General features: G+C 38.6%; 1 protein-coding gene across 1 annotated transcript; it reads left to right on the forward strand.

Annotated features, from left to right (window-relative positions):
* On the forward strand, positions 1 to 23,019 carry LOC308692126 (V-type proton ATPase 116 kDa subunit a 2-like). Its single transcript, XM_081367884.1, has 12 exons — positions 1 to 243; positions 516 to 692; positions 2,805 to 2,883; positions 3,276 to 3,373; positions 4,527 to 4,664; positions 6,049 to 6,146; positions 6,276 to 6,402; positions 6,632 to 6,714; positions 10,413 to 10,506; positions 10,696 to 10,908; positions 11,044 to 11,194; positions 22,698 to 23,019. The coding sequence occupies exons 2-12, from the start codon at positions 576 to 578 to the stop codon at positions 22,817 to 22,819; spliced, it is 1,320 nt and encodes a 439-aa protein (XP_081224010.1). The 5' UTR covers positions 1 to 243; positions 516 to 575; the 3' UTR covers positions 22,820 to 23,019.
* Positions 23,020 to 23,270: the final 251 nt, after the last annotated feature.

Here is a 23,270-nt window from a genome sequence, read left to right on the forward strand (position 1 = left end):
GGGCGCAATCTGTAACACCGGCAGGGTTTGTGCTTTACCGGAGTGATCTTTTTATTATGCGATTTATTTCAACATCAAGGCTTCCTTCCATTCGTTCATTTTAAATCTAGATAGTGTTTAGTTGTTTGTATGTCCACACTCCTTCATTAGCCTCAAATCTCTCACGCTATTTCTGTCGTTTCAATGGCAAGACGACAATTAAAGGTACAGACGCCAATCGATTATTATTGTCCAGCCAGCTAGGTAAGACACTTTTTGAATATTATTTACATCTGCGGTTTAATTTTTAGTGTAACGTTATGCACACTTTTCATGAGAATGCCGAGAATCTTCACTAGGTTGCTAAAAATAGTATTTATAGGTTAATCATTTTAGGTACAATTTAATCCCATCCCGGCTCGGTCAGACATAAAATCTTCAGTTAACGTTATTCAGAATGCGTGCTTAGCAAGTCAGTTTAGTCAGATTTATTGGGATTGAATGCGATTTGAGTTGAACACTTGACGGTCTCAAAGTGAATCGCAAAGGCCAGAGGCGGATTGACTGCTCAAGGTGGCCGAGAGAGGAGAGAGAAGATGGGCTCGGGCTTTCGCAGTGAGGAGATGTGCTTGGCGCAGCTGTTCCTGCAGTCCGGCTCGGCGTACGACTGCATCAGCGAACTGGAAGAAATGGGACTGGTCGAATTTCGAGATGTAAGTTTGGACTGTGTGTCAAAACCTAGTGAGCTGCCTACCTTTTGGATTCCAAAAATGCTGTCTTGGTAGACTCTGAGCCACAGCCTTTATTCTCAAGAGCAGACAGATTTGAGTGAATGGTCAGACAGAGGCCGATGTGTGTCAGCCAGGTTAAATGGTTAGTTCACCCCAAAATGTCATCATTTACTCACCCTCATGTTGTTCCAAACCTGTATGAATTTCTTCTGCTGAACACAAAAGAAGATATCTTGAAGAATGTCTGTAACCAAACAGGTAGCCATGAGGACTTACTATGTAAGTCAATGGCTACTGTCAACTGTCTGGTTACCAACATTCTTCAAAATATCTTCTTTTGTGTTCAACAGAGGAAAGAAACTCATACAGGTTTGGAACAACATGAGGGTGAGTAAATGATGCCAGGATTTTCATTTTTGGGTGAACTATCCCTTTAATGTCCTGGTTACAGCTGATGAGCTGGATCAATTACTTGCTAAAAAACAGAGCAAGTCTGGTTATAAAAGCCTGTGTTTTCTATTCAGCCCGAGGGTGTTTGACACTCATTAACAACTTCATGTAGGCTGTGTTTTGGTCATGTATGTGTGTGACCTACTGTTTTGTTGGCAACAGACAGGGTAGTCTGCATAAAATAATTTGAGATTTTTTTTTGGACTATTTTGTTTTAAATAAAATTGTGGTAATTCTTTAATTATGCATTCAGCTTATATATTTGTTAAATTTAAAATTAAGTGTGTTGTTGCTGTTAACTAAACCTATTAAAAATAATTTAAATAAAGCTAAAATAAAATATAAATTATTCGAAAAATACATAATAGAAATATTGCCTTGGCACCTTTAACTGAAATAAGATAATAAGTACTAAAATTGCATAAACTAAAATTGAAATACAGTTAAACCGAATCTAATTAGGAATATTAAAGGCACATAACAATAATTGGAGTTACTTCCCCCTAAAATGAAAAATCTGTCATCATCACTAACTCATGTTGTTCCAAAGCCATAAGGCTGTCGTTCATCTTCGGATCACAAATGAGAGATTTCTGTCTCTCCATTGACAGCTACACAACTACCACTTTGACGCTTCAAATAGTTCATAAAGAGATCGTAAAACTAATCCATATGAATTGAGAGGCTTAGTCCAAATTTTCTGAAGAGACTCGATCTCTTTATATGATGAACAGGCTTACTAAACTTAAACTATAATTAAAATGAAAATATAAAAATGAAACCTAATTAAAATGATTAATAAATATTTTAATATTATATTATTAATACTAAAATATCACTAGTTCTGAGACATAACATTCTTTTATGCAGTTGAATGAATTTGAATCTAAAATGTGGATGTTGATAGTCCAAGAACTTATGAAATTCGTTGTTTTTAGTTTTTTCGTCCTTAAACGTAATTTTTTTGTCATCATCTTTATGTTTTTCCAAAATCATATGAGTTATTTTCTTCTGTGATACAAAAAATTATTATTATTTTTAATAATTTTTCAATAAAAATGAGAGAGGATGGGGGCTGTAAAGTGCCAAAATGACAATAAATAAATAAATGAATCATCCAAAAGTACACAGTCTTCTGATAGCTTTCTGTGAGGAACAAACCATGTAAGATATCATTTTATCTAATCTCAGCTAATATGTGAATGAATCAATTCCTTTGAATCAGAACTACTCAGTGAATCGATCGATCCGACTCATAACCGGTCTGATTGATTCATTCACAAATCTCACTGATTCAGTGGATCTGGTTGGTTACCAGCTCACTAGAGTGTAACACAAAACTATCATATGTCTTCAGAAGACTTGAAATATAGTTCATGAGTTGTATAAACCACATTCATGATGATATTATGTTGATTTCTGTCCTTTTTGAAAATCTCCAATCCTCAATCCATCGCAATGAAGCTGTCAGTCAATTTAACTCCTGTTAATCCGCATATGGGACCTGATTATCACCCAATGCTGCAATCTCTAAATGACCAAATATCATTTGATTAATGTAATGCTCACAGCCTTGTCTTGTTGCCTCTAGATTGTAATATTTTGTAATGTCAAACACATAAATCATAATCTGACCTGTTCCAGCTCAACCCCAGCGTCAGCTCCTTCCAGCGCCGCTTCGTCAGTGAGATCAAGAGATGTGAGGAGATGGAGAGGATTCTGGGTAAGGGATCTTTATTGAGTACATTTTAGATCAAGCCTCAACCTCTCGTGCAGAGGATCTTTGAACTTCAAAATATATCTGTTAGAGTGCTAACAAATAGGGTACAATTACTTTCCTTTATTTTGCGATACATTTCCTTCCATCTTAGCCAAGTTAAAATGAAGAAGATCAAAAATAGTATAATTACACTGCAGTTCTGCTGGAGTAACACAAGAAACAGACACAGAACAGACTATTTTTGTACATTAGAACAGACTTTGTTCTGAATTTAGCTTTTTTGATCTGAATTGTGCTCCTATAAAAATGGTAAATGGTTTAGTGTGCTTTTTTGTTGTTGTAACAGAATGTAATGTGTGTTTAAAACACCATTTCTTTGTTTTTGTCGCCTATAGGGTATCTGCTGAGAGAAATTAGGAAGGCTAATATTGCAGTGCCAGAGGCTGAAGTCCCTCCTGTTGCTCCTGCACCCAAAAATGTCTTAGAGATCATGGTAGGTGCTGAGATATACAGATATTGACTGTTTTAGTAGACAAGGTGAATGTGCCAAACAGGCCTTTTCTATTTCATAAATATTATCTTGGGTCTGAGTTCAGTCAATACCGTTAAGTTGAATTTTCACTGGCGAAATGCAGGAATTTCGCATGAGGACGAAAGGTTTCCCCATGCAGATTTTGCAACGGCCAGATTTCGCCACGTTCACCAACAGAAAGCTGCTTGGTTTGAAAGTGACTTCTGTGTGAGCAGTGCTTCATACATCAATACACTACTGACAGTAGACAGTTGCCATTTTTAATGAGTTGATAAAAGATTGTGATCTCGATTCAAACATCAACACGATCTTATTCCTAAATGACAACAATTCTATTAAACCTTTGAAAATAATCACACCGGAACATTCAAATCTGTGTTGGTGCTGTGTTGGTATCATTCTGTTGGCTGTGTCTGAAATCGCCCTCGAAATTTCCCCTTAGGGGTCAGTCATTTGAAATGGTGTCCAAAACCATAGTGGACGTTATTGAGTGCACTCATTAAATCCCATAATGAAATGCAATAACGAGTATACAACTGATGTACACTCAACGGCTAGATAATACCCATAATGCACTTTGATGGTCGTCTGCCGTGAGTGTAAATTTCGCTATTGTGATGCTGCTTGAAAAATCATATAAATATTGCATCATATATCACAATGTTTAAGGCATTTAAGATTATAGACCCCTAAAAAGGAAGGACAGTTTTTTCCATACAGTTTTGTTGAATTATAGAGCGTATAATTTTGGTTAAATGGCCATGTGGTCAGTGGTTTGTAGTAATTGATTGTATATGAGAGCATCAAGACCCAGTGCTGGTAATTGACCGTGTCAAGTTGCCAAGAGTGATTGATTGTGTGCGATGTGGTGAGAGAAAGCTTCCGGTGAATGGAGGGAATTGTTTATGCATGGCAGATTCATCAGTGTTTATTTATAGTAATATACCCATGACTTTTTATAATGGCCTGTTTAGTGCACTAAGTATTGTTTTGGGTAGTATTATGTGCTGAGTTTTATTGATTTCTGTCTTGTTTCGGAGACCTTTATAAATATTGATTGTGCAAGCATGATGTGTTTTAACATGACTGATGGAGAGTCATTGGCTGTTGTCAGGAGCAACTGCAGCGGCTGGAGGTGGAGCTCAGCGAGGTGGCCAAGAATAAAGAGAAGCTCCAGAGGAACCTGCTGGAGCTGACGGAGTACACACACATGCTGAGGATCACACACACGTTCATGCACAGCCGCTCCAGGGTGCGTCCCGTTCACTCGTTTAACACTCACTAATGTGGCCTATTCGACATGTTCAGTGACTTAAAGTCCTGTTGTTGTGAGTCTACGGTGAGCAGACACAGCCTGAGAGTCACGTGATGTTTGGATATGTTGGAAAAAAATATAACAAGCCCATATATACAGGTATATATATATATATATACAGTGCAATGCATAAGTTTAGACACCCATGCTAAAGTTGACTAAAAAGAGGAATAAAAAATCATATTTTGGAAATTGAACTTAATGCCTTAATTTAAAAAAATAGGAAAAATTCAACCTTTTAGGACACCAATTTTCTTTGTGAATGAATAATGTATCGTAAATAAATAAATGTTCTTCCTTAAAATACATGGTGCATAAGTTTGGACACCCCTATGTTAAATTCCCATAGAGCCAGGCAGATTTTTATTTTTAAGTATTTTTTTTTTATTAATTTTTAGGATATTATGCATCCTGATAAAGTTCCCTTGGCCTTTGGAATTAAAATAGCCCCACATCATCACATAGCCTTCACCATACCTAGAGATTGGCATGGTTTTATTTCAGTTAGCCTAAAAGCTAGTTTGATTTGCATTGAGAGATGATCTTATGGAAAGTACTCCATGCCAATTACAATTTTTATTCCTCTTTTTAGTCAACTTTAGCATGGGTGTATTCACTTATGCATTGCACTGTATATGTGTGTATATATATATATATATATATATATATATATATAATGAAAAAATTGCTGAACATTTGAAAATAAAATATAAATATATATTTTTTAAATAAATACTTTCATTATTTTAATGTAGAATACAGTTTATTAAAAGCAAATGAGATTAACAAAAATTACTTGATGCATTTTAATAAGCAATTAAAAATGACTTGTTTTACAATATTTTCTGTAATATTTTACAGAAATAAAATAAAATATGATATAATTAAAGTACAACTTAAAAGCATGAGTTATTTGAGATATTTTAATTTATATATGTATAAATTAGTGGTCAAATTGATTAATCACATCTAACATAACCGTTTGTAAATATGTATATATATATATACAAACTCTTATGTTAGATGTGATTAATCAATTTATATATAGATTTTTACAAAGTTTGATTAATAGATTTGACAGCACTAGTATAAATAAATATGAACATTTAAAACCATTTGCATGGCTGTACATTTTGAGATAAAACACAATCCTGTTAAAAAGTCAAGTGGACACATTTATCAAGCAATACTAATAATTTTTGAATGGCCATATTTTGGCTGATTAATTGGTTTAACTAATATATATTGGTCGATCACAATTTAAATGATCTGTAGCTGTCAGATTTTAATTGAATGTGTGAATGTGCATGTGTGTGTTTAGCATGAAGCCCTGGGCCCGCAGTATGAAGAGTTCCCGTCTCTGGACACTGAATCAGTGACAGGCTGCACCGGTATGCAGAGACTGGGCGCCAAACTCGGGTGAGTCACAAAAAGCGTCTCACTCGTCATAGTACGCACTCTTAAATCCTTGAAAAAGATCATTGTGTCTCCGTTTAGATCCACACAGCTGCCTGTGTTTTACGTGTGTGTGATGTTTGTGTGCTGCAGGTTTATCTCAGGACTGATTCAGCGGGTGAAGGTGGAGGCGTTTGAGCGCATGCTCTGGCGGGTCTGCAAAGGTTACACCATCCTCAGCTACGCAGAGGTGGACGAGAGCCTGGTTGATCTTGACACGGTATGCAAACTTAGAACGCTGAGGTCCACCAACAAAGTGCATCTGAATGGCTGTAGTTATATCCAAATGATTTGGTTTAACAGAATATGCTGCATGGTGCAAACGTGCCTCTGTGTTTGTTTCACAGTTTTAGATCATACCCATCTGCCACAGCCAAAGCGTGCTAATGTATTCAGAGTGATGAAGCAGTTTGTTTACGGAGGCTCTGTCTGGTGTTTACGTGTTTCAGGGGGAGATCAATAAGAATGTAGTGTTCCTCATCTCCTTTTGGGGCGACCAGATTGGGCAGAAGGTTCAAAAAATTTGCGACTGGTAAGTTAAGGCCCAGATGGAGACTTCTTATTTCACCTTTTTAGGGGTCATTCACACATGGCACGTTCTTGCATATCATCTGCACTATCTGTTAGTTGTTGGTCTTTGGACACATACGTCAGACAGTATGTAAGTTTGAACCAAGCGTGCCGCACAAGCCCTGAAAAGTGAAGCCAAAACGTCTCGATCGCCCGCCGGTGACTGGTCCTAGTATAGGTCATAAGCCCCGCCTCCCCGTGTTATTCAACGGGACGTGAGACCAACTAAACAATTAAATTACACTTCAAATATCTTTTTTCCAAAGGTGGTTTCTTTCATTTGCTGTCGTTTTTATCACGCTGATGTAAGTTCAAGTGTCTGTTTCAAAAATAAGTTGGTTTTTAGTTAGTTACGTGATGCTATAAAAACGGTGGTGTAACGTCATGATTGACAGCTGTGATTGACAGGTTTTCTGAGCGAAGTAGTCACTGAAGCACCAACGGACATTTTTTTCGGGATCTTCGGAGGATTTTAACAAGCCTCTTGTCGTACTGCAATCAATTTTTAAAAAAGTGCACTCAGGGAGAGTGCATTCTGCAAGAGTGAGGGCGGAGCGTTGATTTCGCGGCTTTACTTCCTGCTCACTACTGCGCAGGTCTGGTCCCGAGATCGCTACTGCGCAGACTCAAGTTCCAAGATGTCAGCGCCATATCGGGACACTGGCGGCTTCAGTTCTCACCAATGGAAGAGAGCGAAGGGGCGTCATCCATCTTTTTTTACAGTCCTATGGTTTGAACGCAACGAATGCACTTTTTGCGACTTTTTAGGTCTTTTTTTTTTATTCGCCCTTTATATTTAATTTATTATTAAAGGGCACCTATTATGCAAAATTCACTTTTACATGGTGTTTGAACATAAATGTGTGTTGGCAGTGTGTGAGCAAAACCACCCTAGAATGATAAAAATCCACCCAGTAGTTTTTTTACTATCTCAATAAATCATAAGCACTGTCTCAGAACACCCTGTTCTAGATTTTCCTCATTGTGACGTAGAAATGAGCTAAGCCCCACCGACGTGATTTGATTGACATCTGGTTTTGGCATAGACCCCGCCCTCGGTGATCTGCATCCTCCATTGTTTCAACGACAGCCGGTAATGTCTCCTAAGAAGTGTAGGTCTTCCGTTGTGGGATGTAAGAATGGACATACTAGTCTTCACTGACATCAGAGCCACTGAAAACGCAGCGGATGGATTTTATTTATGAAGAAAAGGCGCCACTTAAACTTCCTAAATACGAGAATCATGTTCTGACTGACTGTTTAGTGAACGAGGGTCAAAGTTAATCCTCAAGTGTGCATGTGTATGGTTTTTGCTCATACTGTTCGCGATCCAACGTCACCTCCAGAAGTAAGTGTATTTTATTATTTTTGAGCAAATAGTCATTTCAATCGATGTCAGCCAGTTCAACAACAAATGCGTCTAAAGCTATTTATTGTCGTCGTCATAGGATGTCTCACCAAACAACATCAGACTGTTTTATGTCACGTAACGTTACATTATTTTTTACAGCAATAACAAATGTAAAATGAATACCTCTCATAAACGTCTATCTCCCTACAGCATTTGTTTTCTGGTTCTGTAACATTAGCCATCTTCTAATATTTGCCACATAAGCGTGTTTGTAAGTTAGTTTAAAAAAAAATGCGCGAAAGTTTTTGTGTGTGTGTGTTGCACATCCATAATTGCAAAGGGGACGCGATTAAAACTTTGTAAGTACATAAATGTATCAAACAACCATTCCGAGACCTTTAGTCCATTCTCATTCGTGTTTATTCTGTGCCGGACTCTCTTCATCATCTGGGTCCAGCTGGGCGGGGATATGCAGCTCTTTTACATTTAAAGTGGTATAGACCAAAACAGCTCTTTTTAAAACAGGCCCCAAAAATGACATTTTCAAATGGTTATAATAAATTAACTGTGGGGGATTTTGTGCTGAAACTTCACAAATACATTCTGGGGACACCCAAGACCAATATTACATCTTGTAAAAAGGGGCATAATAGGTGCCCTTTAATGTTAGGGCTGTCAATTAAACAATTCACTTTCATTTATTTGAAGTAATTTAAGTGATTATTTCAACAAAAAAGGCATTAAAAATGAAAGCATTGTCTCCTGAACTCTTTTTCTTCTAAATTATATTAAAAATTAAACTCATACATACTGTGACTTGAATACATATTTTCTGTCATGAGCATGTTTTAATTTCTGAATTAAAATTCATTTTGATAGATTTTTTTTTTTTTTTTTTTTGTGGCATAAAGCCTCACATTTCAGGGTGATACAACCATGCTGAAATTATAATGCCTCATTAAAAGGATGAAATTCTTAAAGAAAACCTTAAGTAGTTTGGCATCATCTTTTATGATTATTTCTTTGTTAGAAATATTTTACCAAATGTGCTTTGTTTATTTATATTTGAAAAAATGTTGTCTGCCAAATCATCGTCATGTGGTGCGACTAACATTGTGAAAAAAATAAGTCATTAAGTCACTTAAAATATAAGATCATTTTTATGACAAGGCAAGATTAGTTCAGGTTATAAAATATCCTATCACGCCCAAAAAACTTTAATTGTAATTATTAGGAATGAAAAAATCATGATATTTGTAAAAATAAAAAAAAAGGAAAGGAAGGGAAGAAAAAAGTTTTACCTGGATAAATTGGGTAAAAATTCTGTTTGAATGAATGATTCGATGACTCAATCTTAAAGATTTTACTTGTTTTGTTACTGGATGAATCAGTGTTTTTGAAGAAATATCTTGAGTGATTCAAGGACAAATACATTTTTTAACAGTCACTTGTCGCCACCTACTGGTGTAACAATGTAATCGATACAATCTTGTCAAGTTACTTTCAAAAGGTGATTTGCTTTATTTTGACCGCGACCGTAGGCATCAGTGTTTATATCTGAACTATAAAGTTTTATCCCAGTACGTGTGTGGTAATATGAATTACTGTAACAAAACTAATGATACTCTGTGGTTGAAAAGACTGTTTGTGAAGCTGTTTCATACATGATAGCAGCGGCGACGCAGATTTGAATGTTGCTGTGATCGTACCTCTCAAAGGTTTAATAGACAGAGCTGAATTGTTGTCATTTAGGAATAAGATTGCATAATTGTTTGAATCGATATTAAGATCTTTTAACGATTAATCGTGTAACGATTAATTCCTGTATATATATATATATTATATATATATATATATATATATATATATATATATATATATATATATATATATATATATATTTATATATGGAAATATGTACTTTTTAAAAAATGTTATGGGAAAAACATAAAACGATCATAAATACAAGTAGTACATTTCCAAGAACTTGGCACATATGTTTTTAGATTTTTCAAAGATTTATTCAAGATCTTTTCTGCGTCATGAACACTGACCCAATTTGTCACTGACCTAAAAATGGAACTGTTTTTAACTTGACCTACCATCATTAAACGTGGCGCTTGTGGTGCGAAACCCTGAAAACAGTGAGACACTACACAATAGTTAAAGACATCTATTTGAAGTATGTGTCTGAACATTAGTGAAAAAATGAAAGTATTTTTGCAGATGGTATTATAGAGCATGTTGTGCTCTTAAGCCTGCCACCGTCCTGTTGGATTTTGCTGTATGATTTTGCTTGTGTACACCAGTTACCACTGCCATCTTTACCCCCACCCTGAAACGGACGAGGAAAGAGCCGATGTGATGGACAGCTTGAGGACACGCATCCAAGACTTACAAAATGTACGTCTTCTGCATTACCAAGTACCTTCAGTGTCTCCTTGGGGGGAGGGTTGATTATTTCATGCTGTTATTGGTTTGTCCTCTGCAAAATAATGCTGACGTTATCTCTTCCACCAGAGGATTAGCGTAATTATATTTAACCTGGGATCTCATAAATGAAAATTTAATGAAGCGATCTTTGCTCATTAGGTTTTGCACCGCACCGAGGATTACTTGAAGCAGGTCTTGCATAAGGCGTCTGAGTCAGCGCACTCATGGGTGCTCCAAGTGAAGAAGATGAAAGCAATCTATCACATCCTCAACCTCTGCAGCTTTGACGTCACCAACAAGTGTCTCATCGCTGAGGTGTGGTGTCCGGTCAGTGACCTGGCGAACCTGAGGCGGGCGCTGGAAGAGGGCTCAGTGAGTACAATTGTTCTTATGTAACGGTAGTCTGATTCTATTCAACCTATTGACGTACGAGAAGTGTTAATGTCGCCTCTAGACAATTCTACTGATAAGTGCTGTAACTGCTGCCTCTTTTGACTTTCTTAATAGAGAAAAGGTGACGCCACTGTCCCATCTTTCGTGAACCGTATCCCAAGCAGCGACACTCCGCCGACACTTTTGAGGAGCAACAAGTTTACCTCGGGATTCCAGAGTATAGTGGAAGCTTATGGAGTGGGCGACTACAGGGAGGCAAGCCCGGGTAAGTGCAGACCACCAACTGTTCATCAGCTTGATTGAGAAGGCTTACACTAGGAATTAAAGCAATACTTCACCCTAAAATAAAAATGTATTTACTCACCCTCATGTTGAAGATATTTTTTTTAAGAATGTTCATGAAAGCATGTAGTGACTAGTGGCTGTCATGATCCATAAAAAGGGTTTTTGCTTATCAAAATATTGCTTGTCATTAGCCATACTACCAGTAATATATTGTATACAGTAATATTTTGAAATATTTTAAAATGTAATTTATTCCTTTGATCAAAGCTGAATTTTCAGCATCATTACTACAGTCTTCAGTGTCTCATGATCCTTCAGAAATTATTATAATATGCTGATTAGATGCTCAAGAATATTGTGAATATTATCAATGTTGAAAACAGTTGTGCTGTGCTATATTTCTGTGGAAACTGTGATACATTTTTTCAGGATTAGTAATTGATGAATAGAAAGTTCAAAAGAACATTTATTTGAGATAGAAATCTTTTGTAACATTATAAAAGTCTTTACTGTCCATTTAATCAATTTAAAGGGGACTTATTATGCAAAATTCACTTTTATAAGGTGTTTGAACACAGATGTGTGTCTGCAGTGTGTGTAAACAAGCAGCCTATAATGGTAAAAATCCACCCACTCCTTTTTTTATAATCCCATAAATCATAAACAGTCTCTCCAAACGAGCGGTTTCAGATTTCCCCCTAACTCTTACGTAAGAGTAGGTGGAAGCCCCGCCCCTGACTGGTGACGATCTGCCCTTTTAGCATAGATCCCGCCCTGAGTGAGCTATAGCAGTCGCTGTATCAGCTAGAGATTTACAATGTCTGCGCCACAAAAAAAAAAAAAAAACTTTGCCAAATGTTCTGTTATTGGATGTACCAACAAACATAAGACTCTCCATAGACTCGCAGCCTCACTCCGGGCCGGGACAGAAAGAGCATATCGGCAAGTGACCCGGCCTGTGCCTTCACGATCTTCTTGTGAACTAGCAATATGAACCCGGCGACAATCCGCCACAATGCATTCCCACTCACGTTTCTCAGCTGGCGGGGCAGTTCGAATAGGCCTGGTTTGGAACAATTCCTCCCAACACTCTGAGATGACGTTCATGCCCAAAAGGGCTCGATGCGTCCCCAAACAAGGGTCCCGGACGACTACAACTCCTTTCTGTGGTACCGTAATCCCATGAATCTCCAGGTCCGTGACCAAGTATCCGACATAAGGAATGTCTAGACCGTTTGCTCCTCGCAAGGTGAGCCAAGGGGCCTCCACCTCCTGTAGACATTGAGCATTGAACAGTTCTTTAGACAAACTCTCGGAGAATAGAGTAACTTGCGACCCGGTATCCACTAGACATCGGACTTTGACACCGTTCACCTGAATCTCCACCGTGGGGCAACATCCAACTAAGTGGTCCCTGGGGACAGTGGACAAAGAAGGGTCAATCAAAGGGGTCCCAACCACTTGACCCACAGTGGCCGGTAACTCTAAAAACCCCCCTGCGAACTTCGGTGAGAGCCACACTGGCGACTATAGTGTCCCGGCTCTCCACAGCCATTACAAATCGGACGACCCTGCGCGTCCCATTGGAATCTGGGGCCAGCAGGCCGCATTGGGCGCCTCCCTGGGTCTCGACTCCTGTCCGAGTAAGAACGCTCTCGAGGCAAAGACAACGGATTCGGCCGCTCCCGGCGAAACTCCTCCAGAAAGGTCTTGGACATCTCGGTCATTTGTTCCCGTACCTCCTTCATGAGTTCTACACGTAGGGTCTGCTTCCAATCGGATGGCCCAGGAAGCGTGGAATCGACCGTTCGACTGGCAGCCATACAAACGGAGGGGGCCAAGGCCTCCCTTCGCAAATCCTCGAACGTCAGCTCAGGATCTCGGCGGAGCTGTAACCGCAAGCTCTGACGGACAGGGCCCTCCCGGAGACCCAGGAGAAATTGGTCTCGTAACAAAGTCTCTTCACCACCCAGGCCATGGTCACACCTCTCCTTCAGCCTAGTAAACTGCTCCCGCAATCGTAGCGCAAAGGCCCGTAAGGGTTGCTTGGGTCCTTGTTTGCAGTTAAAGAACTGAGTCCGGAGGACTGCCACCGGAGTGGCGTCACCATACTGCCCGGTCAAGAAATTAAACACAGCTTGTGTCGTAACTCGAGTCGCTTCTGGTGCGGCCTGCACCTCTCTCCTGGCTTCTCCTTCAAGTGAATTCAACACGAACTGCAATCTCTGTGGGGCACTCAATCCCTGGAGTCCCGCCAGATACTCAACCTGAGCCTTCCACTCCGATAAGCTCAATTCCGACCCGGGTCCTCCATATCGTTGGGCCCACGGGGCTCCCATGAAGATGGGCATAACTTGGGGTCGGGCCACAGGCACTTCTTCGTCCGCCATAAGGGATCTCTGGTCGCTCAACTCGAGGTGGAATTTTGCCGACTACGCCAAATCTGTCACAGGCCGGGGTGGCCTTTCCTCTTCTTCTAAACGTACCACCTCGAGGAGTTACCCAGAGACACCAAAGAACAGACAAGATAATTATCAAAAACTTGTATTTTATTTAGTTAAAATAAGTTCAATCTCAATCTAAAATCCACCGGCTGATCCTCCTCTCTCTTCTACCAGGTTGCGTGGGAAGTTCGCACAACGATCCCTCTTCGGACAGGCAGAAGCAGACAATGGAGCAGACACAGGTAAGAGTCCCAGCAACAGTTCCTCTTCAGCCGGCAGTAAGTAATGAACAGACACAGGCAAGGATTCGCACAGCAACTCCTCTTCGGCCAAAGGCAAGTAATAGAGCAGACACTGCTAAGGATTTACACAGCGGTTCCTCTTCGGCCGGAAGTAAGTAAAGGGGCAGGCGCTGGCCAGGATTCCCACAGCAACTCCTCTTCGGCCAGCCCTAAGTAATGGAGCAGACACTGGCAGGAAATTTCCAACAAGGGAAAGAGTTACTCTTCTCACAGGACAGCATCAACCATTTAAGTGTCACCTCTGTCTGGAACAGGGGGTTTTCCGCCGCAGTATAGTGGTCCGTCGTAGATAGCAGCCGGGGGTTCCCTCACTCTTCCTCCGTGGGACACCCCTGATAGTGAGACGGACGCTGGTACGGATTCGCACAACAATCCCCTTCAGCCGGAGGTAGGTGTTGCGGCAGGCACTAATGGGAGTTAGACAACAAGGGAAGGGGTTACTCTTCTCACAGGACAGCATCAATCGTTTGAGTGTCACCTCTTTTTGGGATAGGGGGGAGGGTAGGGCAGGGGATCCTCCAACACGATGTAGTGGTCCATCACAGATGGCAACCGGGGGCTCTCTCCTTCCCTCCACGAGACGCGCCCGCTAGCTGGGGGCCACTCTCTTTCCACAAGCCGACGACAGTTGAAAATGCAGCGACGGCCAGTAACTTCCCCACAGAACAGTGGCGGCCGCCTCCGCTGGCAGAGGACAATTTCTCTACGTTCACAGAACAACAATGGTGAGCAAAGATTTCAACAATCAACAGCTGGGTATGGCAGCGTGAGTGATGGCAGCGTTCAATAGCTGAGGACAATTTCTCTACGTTCACAGAACAGCAGTGGCGAGTACAGATCTCAACAGTCGACAGCTGAGCCTTCTTTCCACAGGACAGTAGTGTCAGCATTCAATGGCAAAGAGCAGTTTCTCTATGTTCACAGAACAACAATGGTGAATACAGGTTTCAACAATCAGCAGCTGGGTCTTCTTACCACAGAGCAGTGATGGCAGCATTCAATGGCAGAGGCCAATTTCTCTGTTCACAGAACAGCAGCAGGGAGTACAGGTTTCAACAGTCAACAGCTGGGCCTTCTTTCCACGGGACAGTAGTGTCAGCATTCAATGGCAAAGAGCAGTTTCTCTATGTTCACAGAACAACAATGGTGAATACAGGTTTCAACAATCAGCAGCTGGGTCTTCTTACCACAGAGCGATGATGGCAGCATTCAATGGCAGAGGGCGATTTCTCTATGTTCACAGAACAACAGCGGTGAGTACAGGTTTCAACAATCAGCAGCTGGATCTTCTTACCACAGAGCGGTGATGGCAGCATTCAATAGCAGAGGGCAATTTCTCTATGTTCACAGAACAACAGCGGTGAGTACAGGTTTCAACAGTCAACAGCTGGGTCTTCTTACCACAGAGCGGTGATGGCAGCATTCAATAGTAGAGGGCAATTTCTCTCATAAATCCTCTTCAACTCAGACAGGATAAAGCTGTATTCCTGCATGGCATATGCTCAACACACAGCAGTTAATTAATTTCAGTTTGGTCTTCAAGACCCACGGATATGCCAACTGGGAAACGGGCAGACATAAACTTAGTTTCCACACCAGTGCACAATTCAGTCACTTCAAATGATCACACGTGTTCACTTCACATTAGACACTGCAACTCACATCAACTCACAGTGAATAAGGTCTCTTCTCGTAGTCCCAGCCGACTCTCTCCGCTCAACTGACAAACTGTACGTCCAATGCTGCATAAGTGGTTGACTATGGAGACACAACTGACATTGAAAGACTTCCAAACAACTTCACTGAACGCCGGGGCGGTCTCACCGAATCATGGTGGATAACAGGCACTACAGGCATTAACTTTCCATTAGGACTGGCAGATTATCTGTTCGATGAGATAACACAGTTCGATCGTACCGCTGCTCCAGCTCTTCCTTCTGTACATGCAGTCTTTCCCGTCCTTTAAAGGTCTGCCCTCTCGTGTACTGCTCGCCGTAATCAACAGATCAACAACAAAAGATTTCTTCCAGTCTGCATCAGATACTTCTCCACAACGATCGTCACGATACGATTCTTCACCAAAAGTACTTCTCTTGCTGCACATCAACCGGATCCTTTTATAATCCCTCACAAATCCATATCCCTCGTTGCTCAATCTCTGCTCATCGCCCAGCTGCCGCTCATTCCCTCATTAGCAAGCTTCGTCAGACTGTTTACACGGAAAGACCCGGAACCGTTCTGGTGTTACATTAAACTCGCTCCCTCCGGAAACAAGAATGGAGAAGGAATCCGCTTAATCGTCACCCTGTGACATAAGATCTGTGTTCAACAAAGAGTTGTGACCCTTACACGATTTGTTTATCAAGATAATCTTTACAAGTTAATCCAAAATGTATACATTTTGAAGCCTAAATAAAGCCGTCAGATATAAAATGCTATCGGTAGGCTATAAACGGACTACAGCACACCATGGTCGCGGATCAACGTCATCATCAAGCTTCCTCAAACTTTATTTTTAAAAACTCACACGCTCGCTCATTATGATCTGCGCTGTGTATGAACCTATTTTTACAGTCTATGGTATGAACACTTATCCACTTTTTCATGAGAAATATTGCCCATTCGTTTTTTCCAAAAATGTTAGAAACTAATTTTGATTATGTGTGCCTCTCTGAGATTTTTTTTTTTTTTATCTTTTGTTAATGTTTTATTTATTCGTTTATTATTTTGTTAGTTTATATAAACCTTAATAATATTTTCTTTGTGATTAACCCTCTGATGGTCTTCATTTAGCAATCACACTATAAATGACCGGACACCTAAAAATGAAACTTCCTCCATCCCAGTAAAAACCAATGCAATTTATTTTTGTTCTATAATATTTATTCTTTTTAATTTAGAACTTTGAGACAATTTGATTGAACTTATTAATATTTATGCAATATTTATAGTCCATTTTTTGCCATTGAAAATAATGATATATTTTTTTAAATCTATGCAGTATTTTCGGGTAAAATAGAGACTAGGCTTTCAGAAAAAAAAAAAAGATTTTTTTTTATCAATTTATTAAACATAAAATTAAATAAAACATGTTATTGCATGGGTTTACCACTAGATGTCTGTATAGCTCTAAATGGAGATGTTTGTGAATTCTAGTTGTTTTTGGACCAAATTATTTACTTTTAAGATGTGGATTGAATGTATTTTTTTAGAAATTCTCAAATAATACTTTTTGCCAAGGTTTATAACATTTTATTAATTATTATTTGAATAAATTTAATTATTATTATATTAATTATAATACATATATTAATTATAATTATTAATTATGTTATGTTTTTCACTCTTGATGTTTTAGAGCTTCACCCCTTCATTGCTGAGCACTTTTTTTCTGCATCGTGGCTGATTTGTAGAGAATTTTTGTGTTTTTGTCAATTTCCCATTCATTTCCTATGGGGGTCATTTTTGACCTAAGACCACGAGTGTGACTATTTTTTTTTATGACCACTTAGCATGCTCGGATCATGAACTCAATTTTTTTGTGTGTTCACATACCTAATGCCAGAAAAGTCACCAAGTTTCGTAACATTCTGATGAAGCTGTGATTTTTAAAAATTCAAAACAGATTTTTGTAATCTGAATTTATTGGTGTGAATGTGTATAAACGTGTGTTTGTATGTGTGTGGGTGGGTGTGAATTTTTTGCACTCTTGATGTTGTAGAGTGTCACCCCTTTACTGCGGTGTACTTTTTTTTAGAATCGTGTCCGATTTGTAGATTGTACAGACAAAAATTCTGAGAATTTTTGTGTTTTTGTAAATTTCCCATTCATTTCCTATGGGTCGGTCATTTTTGACCGAAGACCACGAGTGTGACTCTTTTTGTTTACGACCACTTAGCATGCTCAGATCATGACCTCAATTTTTTTTTGTATTCACATACCTAATGCCAGAAAAGTCACCAAGTTTCATAACCTTCCGATGAAGCTGTGATTTTTAAAATTTCAAAACAGAAAATTATTCGGTCAGAAATGACCGAGGACCATCAGAGGGTTAAGATTATTATGCCTGATCATTGTGCCCCAAATAAACTTTAAAGATTATCTTTCACTGTATCATGTTTGACTGTATTTTTGCATACCATTTGCTAATTCGCCAGAAAAAAAACACGCTTTTACCATCTCAGAAGCACTAACGTTAGCTATGGCCGTATCAATTTCCAATCTTATGCCCTTTTTCTTAGACGCTAGAAAAACAATAGATCGAGGAGAGAACCACTATAAATCTGGACATGTAGAACAGTGCAGCTTAGATGCTGGTTTACTTGCCGGTATTGTATGGGCCAGCATGAGGGACAAGGTTTATCGAGTCTCGGTAAGTAAAACTAGGGAGAGATAGAGGAGTTATAATAGTGTTCTATGTATTTAAGATAACTATACAAATAATCTCTGAACAAGCATAACACAGTTAAATTCCAAACATTGAATATAATAGTTGTATTAACTTGTATATAATTATATATGTTGAATTTAAAGAGAATTGTCCAATAGCATCAACAAATGCTTATAATAATATATTATAATTAAACCATATATGTTCCCTAAATAAACCATATATACTCATTTTGTTAACATTTTCTATATATTTTTACCTGGTAATCCACAAGCCCCAATGTGAGAGCCAGTGTAGTAAATTTTATCTCACATTCACATTACTGTGAGCTGACTGGAGTGTAGTTACAATAGTAGGCTATACAAGTAGTATACAATAGTTTAACATTTAATTCTTGGTATTTGTCAGACAGGCGACTTACAGTGCATCCGGGCTATACATATCGTGTTCTCTGGGAATTGAACTCGCAACCTTTTGCACAGTTAACAAAATGCTCTAATCACTGAGCCACAGAAACCTTACAGCAAGAGTTGTAGTAAACATCTTTATTTTCATAAAATAAGTAAACCATAAATTGTGTAGCCATTTCCTCCTCTTCATCCATGGGTGGTGGAACATTTTTAGGCACATCAGCGCTATCCTGTCTCAGGGAGTATGAACCCAGACAGCAAGCCAACATTGAATAAACATTGTTTTTCCATCTGAATCATCATGGTTGATATTGAAATTTCAATGCAAAATAAATGTTGAATCACCATTACCATATCGATGAAAACCTGATGTTATTAATGTTGATGGCAACAATATTGGAACAACATTGATCTATAGTTATCTTTATGATTGATTAAGCATTGCTATTTGGTTTACCAGGCGATCGCTGAATGTGTTGAAAAGTCATTGATATAGCTTAACAATTGAACCCTTGTTACGGAAATTTAGAGCAGATTTAAAGGGTGTAATTATTCCAAAATGTGAGAAAGTTGTTAAATTATCAGCTTATGCTGACGACATTGTTATTTTTATCAAAGAACAAAGTGATGTGTCAAAGTTAACAGAGATTTTGAATGATTTTACGGTTGTTTCCTCTGCCAAGGTAAATTGGCACAAAAGTGAGGCTATCTTAGTTGGAAGGTGGCCTCATGGACAGCCCATTCTCCCTGGGGGGTTAAAATGGAGCAGAGATGGGTTTAAATATCTAGGTGTTTATTTGGGAGATGATATAACTGTAAGGAAGAATTTTGAGGGGGTAGAAGAAAAAATTGTGGGGCGTTTGAATAAGTGGAGGTTCTTACTTTCTAATATGTCTTATAGAGGACGTGTTTTAATTATTAATAATTTAGCAGCCTCTACTCTTTGGCATTGGTTAGTATGTATTGACCCCCCAGCACTTCTTTTGAAAAAAATCCAATCTATATTAGTCAATTTCTTCTGGGACAATTTACATTGGGTGCCACAAAGTGTCCTATATCTGTCAAAGAATGAAGGGGGACAGGGCTTGATTCATCTACAGAGTCGAGTGGCAGCGTTTCGGCTTAAGTATGTACAAAGGTTTCTTGAGAGTTCTCTAAATGAGAACTGGAACTTGGTCTCTTCCATTATTTTGAGGAATTTTGAAGGTTTGGGTTTAGACAAGTCTTTGTTCTGGATGAACCTTAAGAAGTTCTCTGTGTCTAAGTTACCGATTTTTTATTGCAATTTATTCAAAGTATGGACACTTTTTAGGGTTTTGAGAAGTGAAAAAACAGACTCTTTGTACTGGACTCTTCAAGAACCGTTGATTGGTGGATCACGTTTGGATGTGTCCAATGAAGGAGGTTTTCCTGCTTTGACGGACTTACTCATTAAATCTCGCATCATTACTCTCGGAAGTCTAGTTCGTATTACTGGACATGATCTATCTGACTCCAAAGCGATGGAAGAAAGGTTGAAGATGAGGTCGACACGGGTGGTAACTCGGCTATTGTCTAAGTGGAAAGGAGTCATCACCAAAGAAGAGTTAATAATGATAAAGGACTTCGAAGAAGGGTGGATTCAGCCAAAGGATGATGATCCTTTTCCGAATTTGTCTTTAGCTCCTGATTTTGAAATGTGTGATGGTTTTTTAATAAAGTCTAATAATTTAAGTTTGTTGGGGAAAGGGAAAGCATCTAGCAAAGTTATGTATGAGTGTTGTGTTAAAGCGTTCAACAAGAAGAGTCTTGATGGCAAAATAGATACACCATGGCGCAATGTTTTACATTTAAGCGAGAGTACAAGACCTAATTGGGGGGCACTTTATAAGTCACCTTTGCCTAAGAAAACGGGGGATTTGCAATGGAGAGTTCTGCACGGTGCTATAGCCGTTAATGCGTTTGTTTCAGTGATAAATCATGAAGTTACTCAGGAATGTCCTTTCTGTTCACAAAGGGAAACCGTGTTTCATACTTTTATGCAGTGTATAAGATTAAAGCCCTTGTTTACTTTTTTACAAGATTTATTTAAACTGTTTGATGAAGTATTCTCTTTGGAGATTTTTATCTGTGGTTTTAAGTATTCAAGAAAACGCTCTTATGAATGCCAGATGTTCAACTTTTTTTGGGCCAAGCAAAAATGGCGATTTATGTAAGCAGAAGAAGCAAAATTGAAACAGATTCTGATGCAGATGTAGTATTGCTCTTGTCAAAGTTGTTGAAATCAAGAATCCAAATAGATTTTTGTTATTACAATGCAACAAAGAATCTAATGTTGTTTGAGCAAAGATGGTGTATAAAAGGTGTTCTGTGTAGTATAATCAATAATTTTTTGACATTTAACAGTATATTGTGAGTTTTTTTTTAAGCTCAGCTGTATGTATCCTCTTGTGTGAATTAAAAAACGGAATTGTAATAAAACGGATTTTAAAAATCAAAATCTCTCTCTCTCTCTCTCCTCTTTTTATTATCATGGAACATAACTTTACACAGCGAAGTACACAAAACACTCGATTTGTGTTATGAATCACACTGAATTATAGTGTTATGCTAAAAGGCTTCCCTATTGTTTTGGGGGGCAGTAGAAATCTCGTTCCAGGGCCGGGACATTTTTGAGAAGATCCTTGTAGGCCCTCCTGGCCTCAGGTCCCCTTCTCAATCTAAGTATTTTGAGTTAAAAATTGTGCAAATGGTAATATTTAACTGTAAAAAATATATATATTATGTTAAGTTGATTACATCTTTGCATTTTAAACAAGATTTTTTTTTTCTTGCAGCGTTTCACACAGCTTATTTTATGGTAGAACAGGGGTGTCAAATCCTGCTCCGTCCTGCAGAGTTTGGGTCCAACCCTGATCAAACACAACAGAAAAATCTTACCAAAGTCTTCAGGATTACTTTGAAAATTGTTGTATCATAAAATAAATAAATCATAGGAATATTAATGACTTTGGCCTTTTTAATACCTTAATAGGGCAATATATCCTAGGAGGTACAACTTATAAAATACAAACTACATCAAATATTTTAAATATTCCTTTGGATATGTTTTACTTAAAGGAGAACTTGGTAACTTTTTTAACTTAATAAAACTGTCTGGAAATCATTTGGATGGTTAAACAACCTGTTCTGGTGATATTGGTGACTTTCCCCGCTCCCCCCAGCGTTCCCAGGCGGAAAACCAACCTTGCAACTTGAGGACTACCGTCCCGGCAAGATAGAAATTGGAAGTCTCGTGAGAAGCGAGAACTAGAACGAGCGCGAAACACGAATTGCTTTACGGCAATTCGACATAAACACACACGCATGTATGATGTATTACCAGATTACCCACCTCGGTAGACATAGCTCCACACGATACAGTTGGCTTGCTCCGATCAAAACAAACGCACATGAGCAGCGGTAGAGAGGGGGAGGAGGCCGCCGCAAGTGAGTTTTTTACGACCGTGTTGTGAAATATACGCCCCCCCCCCACAGCTGTAGGGGGAGCTCGTGGGGAAAACATGCGACAACAAAAGGAAAAATCAGCGAAGAAGTGACTAGAGTTCGGTGGAGTTGCCGAGTTCTCCTTTAAGTCCAGATGAAATTTACATATATTTTTTGCTGATCAATTTCTATTCTTTCCTGTTCCTCATTTGGGAGTCACACTTGTGTTCTTTGCGGTCCAAAGTGACTGGACACCTGAAAATGATTTTTTTTTTTTAAATACATTTTTCAATTAATGCAGTATTTCAGATTAATATAGAGACTAGGTTTTGTAAATCACATTTTTGAAGGCAGATTAGTGCAATCCGCATGAGAGAACTTAACATTAAAGTTCAATAAAAATGCATTTTTAACACATTTTTTTGACATTCTGCTAAAAAAATTATATATTTCTCTACTTGTGTGATTACAGGTGGCAATAGAATCAGAGGGAGACGCCCTGACTGTGCCTCCCTATACTGCAGGGACAACCTTGCAGTCTTATGGAAAAGATTTGCAGCAATTCCTTTCTTCCTGCCCCCAGCTCAAAATTAAAATTGAAAAAATGAAGGCAGCAAACAAGCTGTTACCTTTAAAAAATAAATTTAGGTGTTAATTTTTTTTTAATTAAATACTTAATCCTTAAATTGATGTTCTTTTGTTGAATTGTTCGTTATTTGTTTTTACAGTTTCTTGTTCTTTTAATACTGTTCGGATAAATATTTGTTTTAAATAAACTTGTTTTGGGTTAAATTAAGGTCTTTCTACTATGCTTTTAAATTTGTATTTTATTTCTTTGTTGATAACTTTTGGCTGAAGTTAGGTTTATCTGCACCATTACTTTAATATTAAACTTGCCCTAGAACTATACAAAACAAGGGTGTAACAAGTGCCACTTTAATTTACAGCCTGCAGATGTTGTAATTACTCTGTAACTACGTGAAACAAGGGGGTAACAAGTGCCACTTTAATTTACAGCCCGTAGATGTAGTAATTAATCTGTAAC

The sequence above is a fragment of the Scardinius erythrophthalmus genome (assembly GCF_964197995.2).
Source record: "Scardinius erythrophthalmus genome assembly, chromosome: 6".
In the NCBI taxonomy this organism is placed as follows: Eukaryota; Metazoa; Chordata; class Actinopteri; order Cypriniformes; family Leuciscidae; genus Scardinius; species Scardinius erythrophthalmus.

Bases quoted from the DNA above. Each gene is read 5' to 3' on its own strand.
- LOC308692126 (XM_081367884.1), top strand. From the start codon at position 576: ATGGGCTCGGGCTTTCGCAGTGAGGAGATGTGCTTGGCGCAGCTGTTC. The intron at 693-2,804 runs GTAAGTTTGGAC...GACCTGTTCCAG, and splicing joins GACTGGTCGAATTTCGAGAT to CTCAACCCCAGCGTCAGCTC. The intron at 10,909-11,043 runs GTGAGTACAATT...CTTTCTTAATAG, and splicing joins GGGCGCTGGAAGAGGGCTCA to AGAAAAGGTGACGCCACTGT.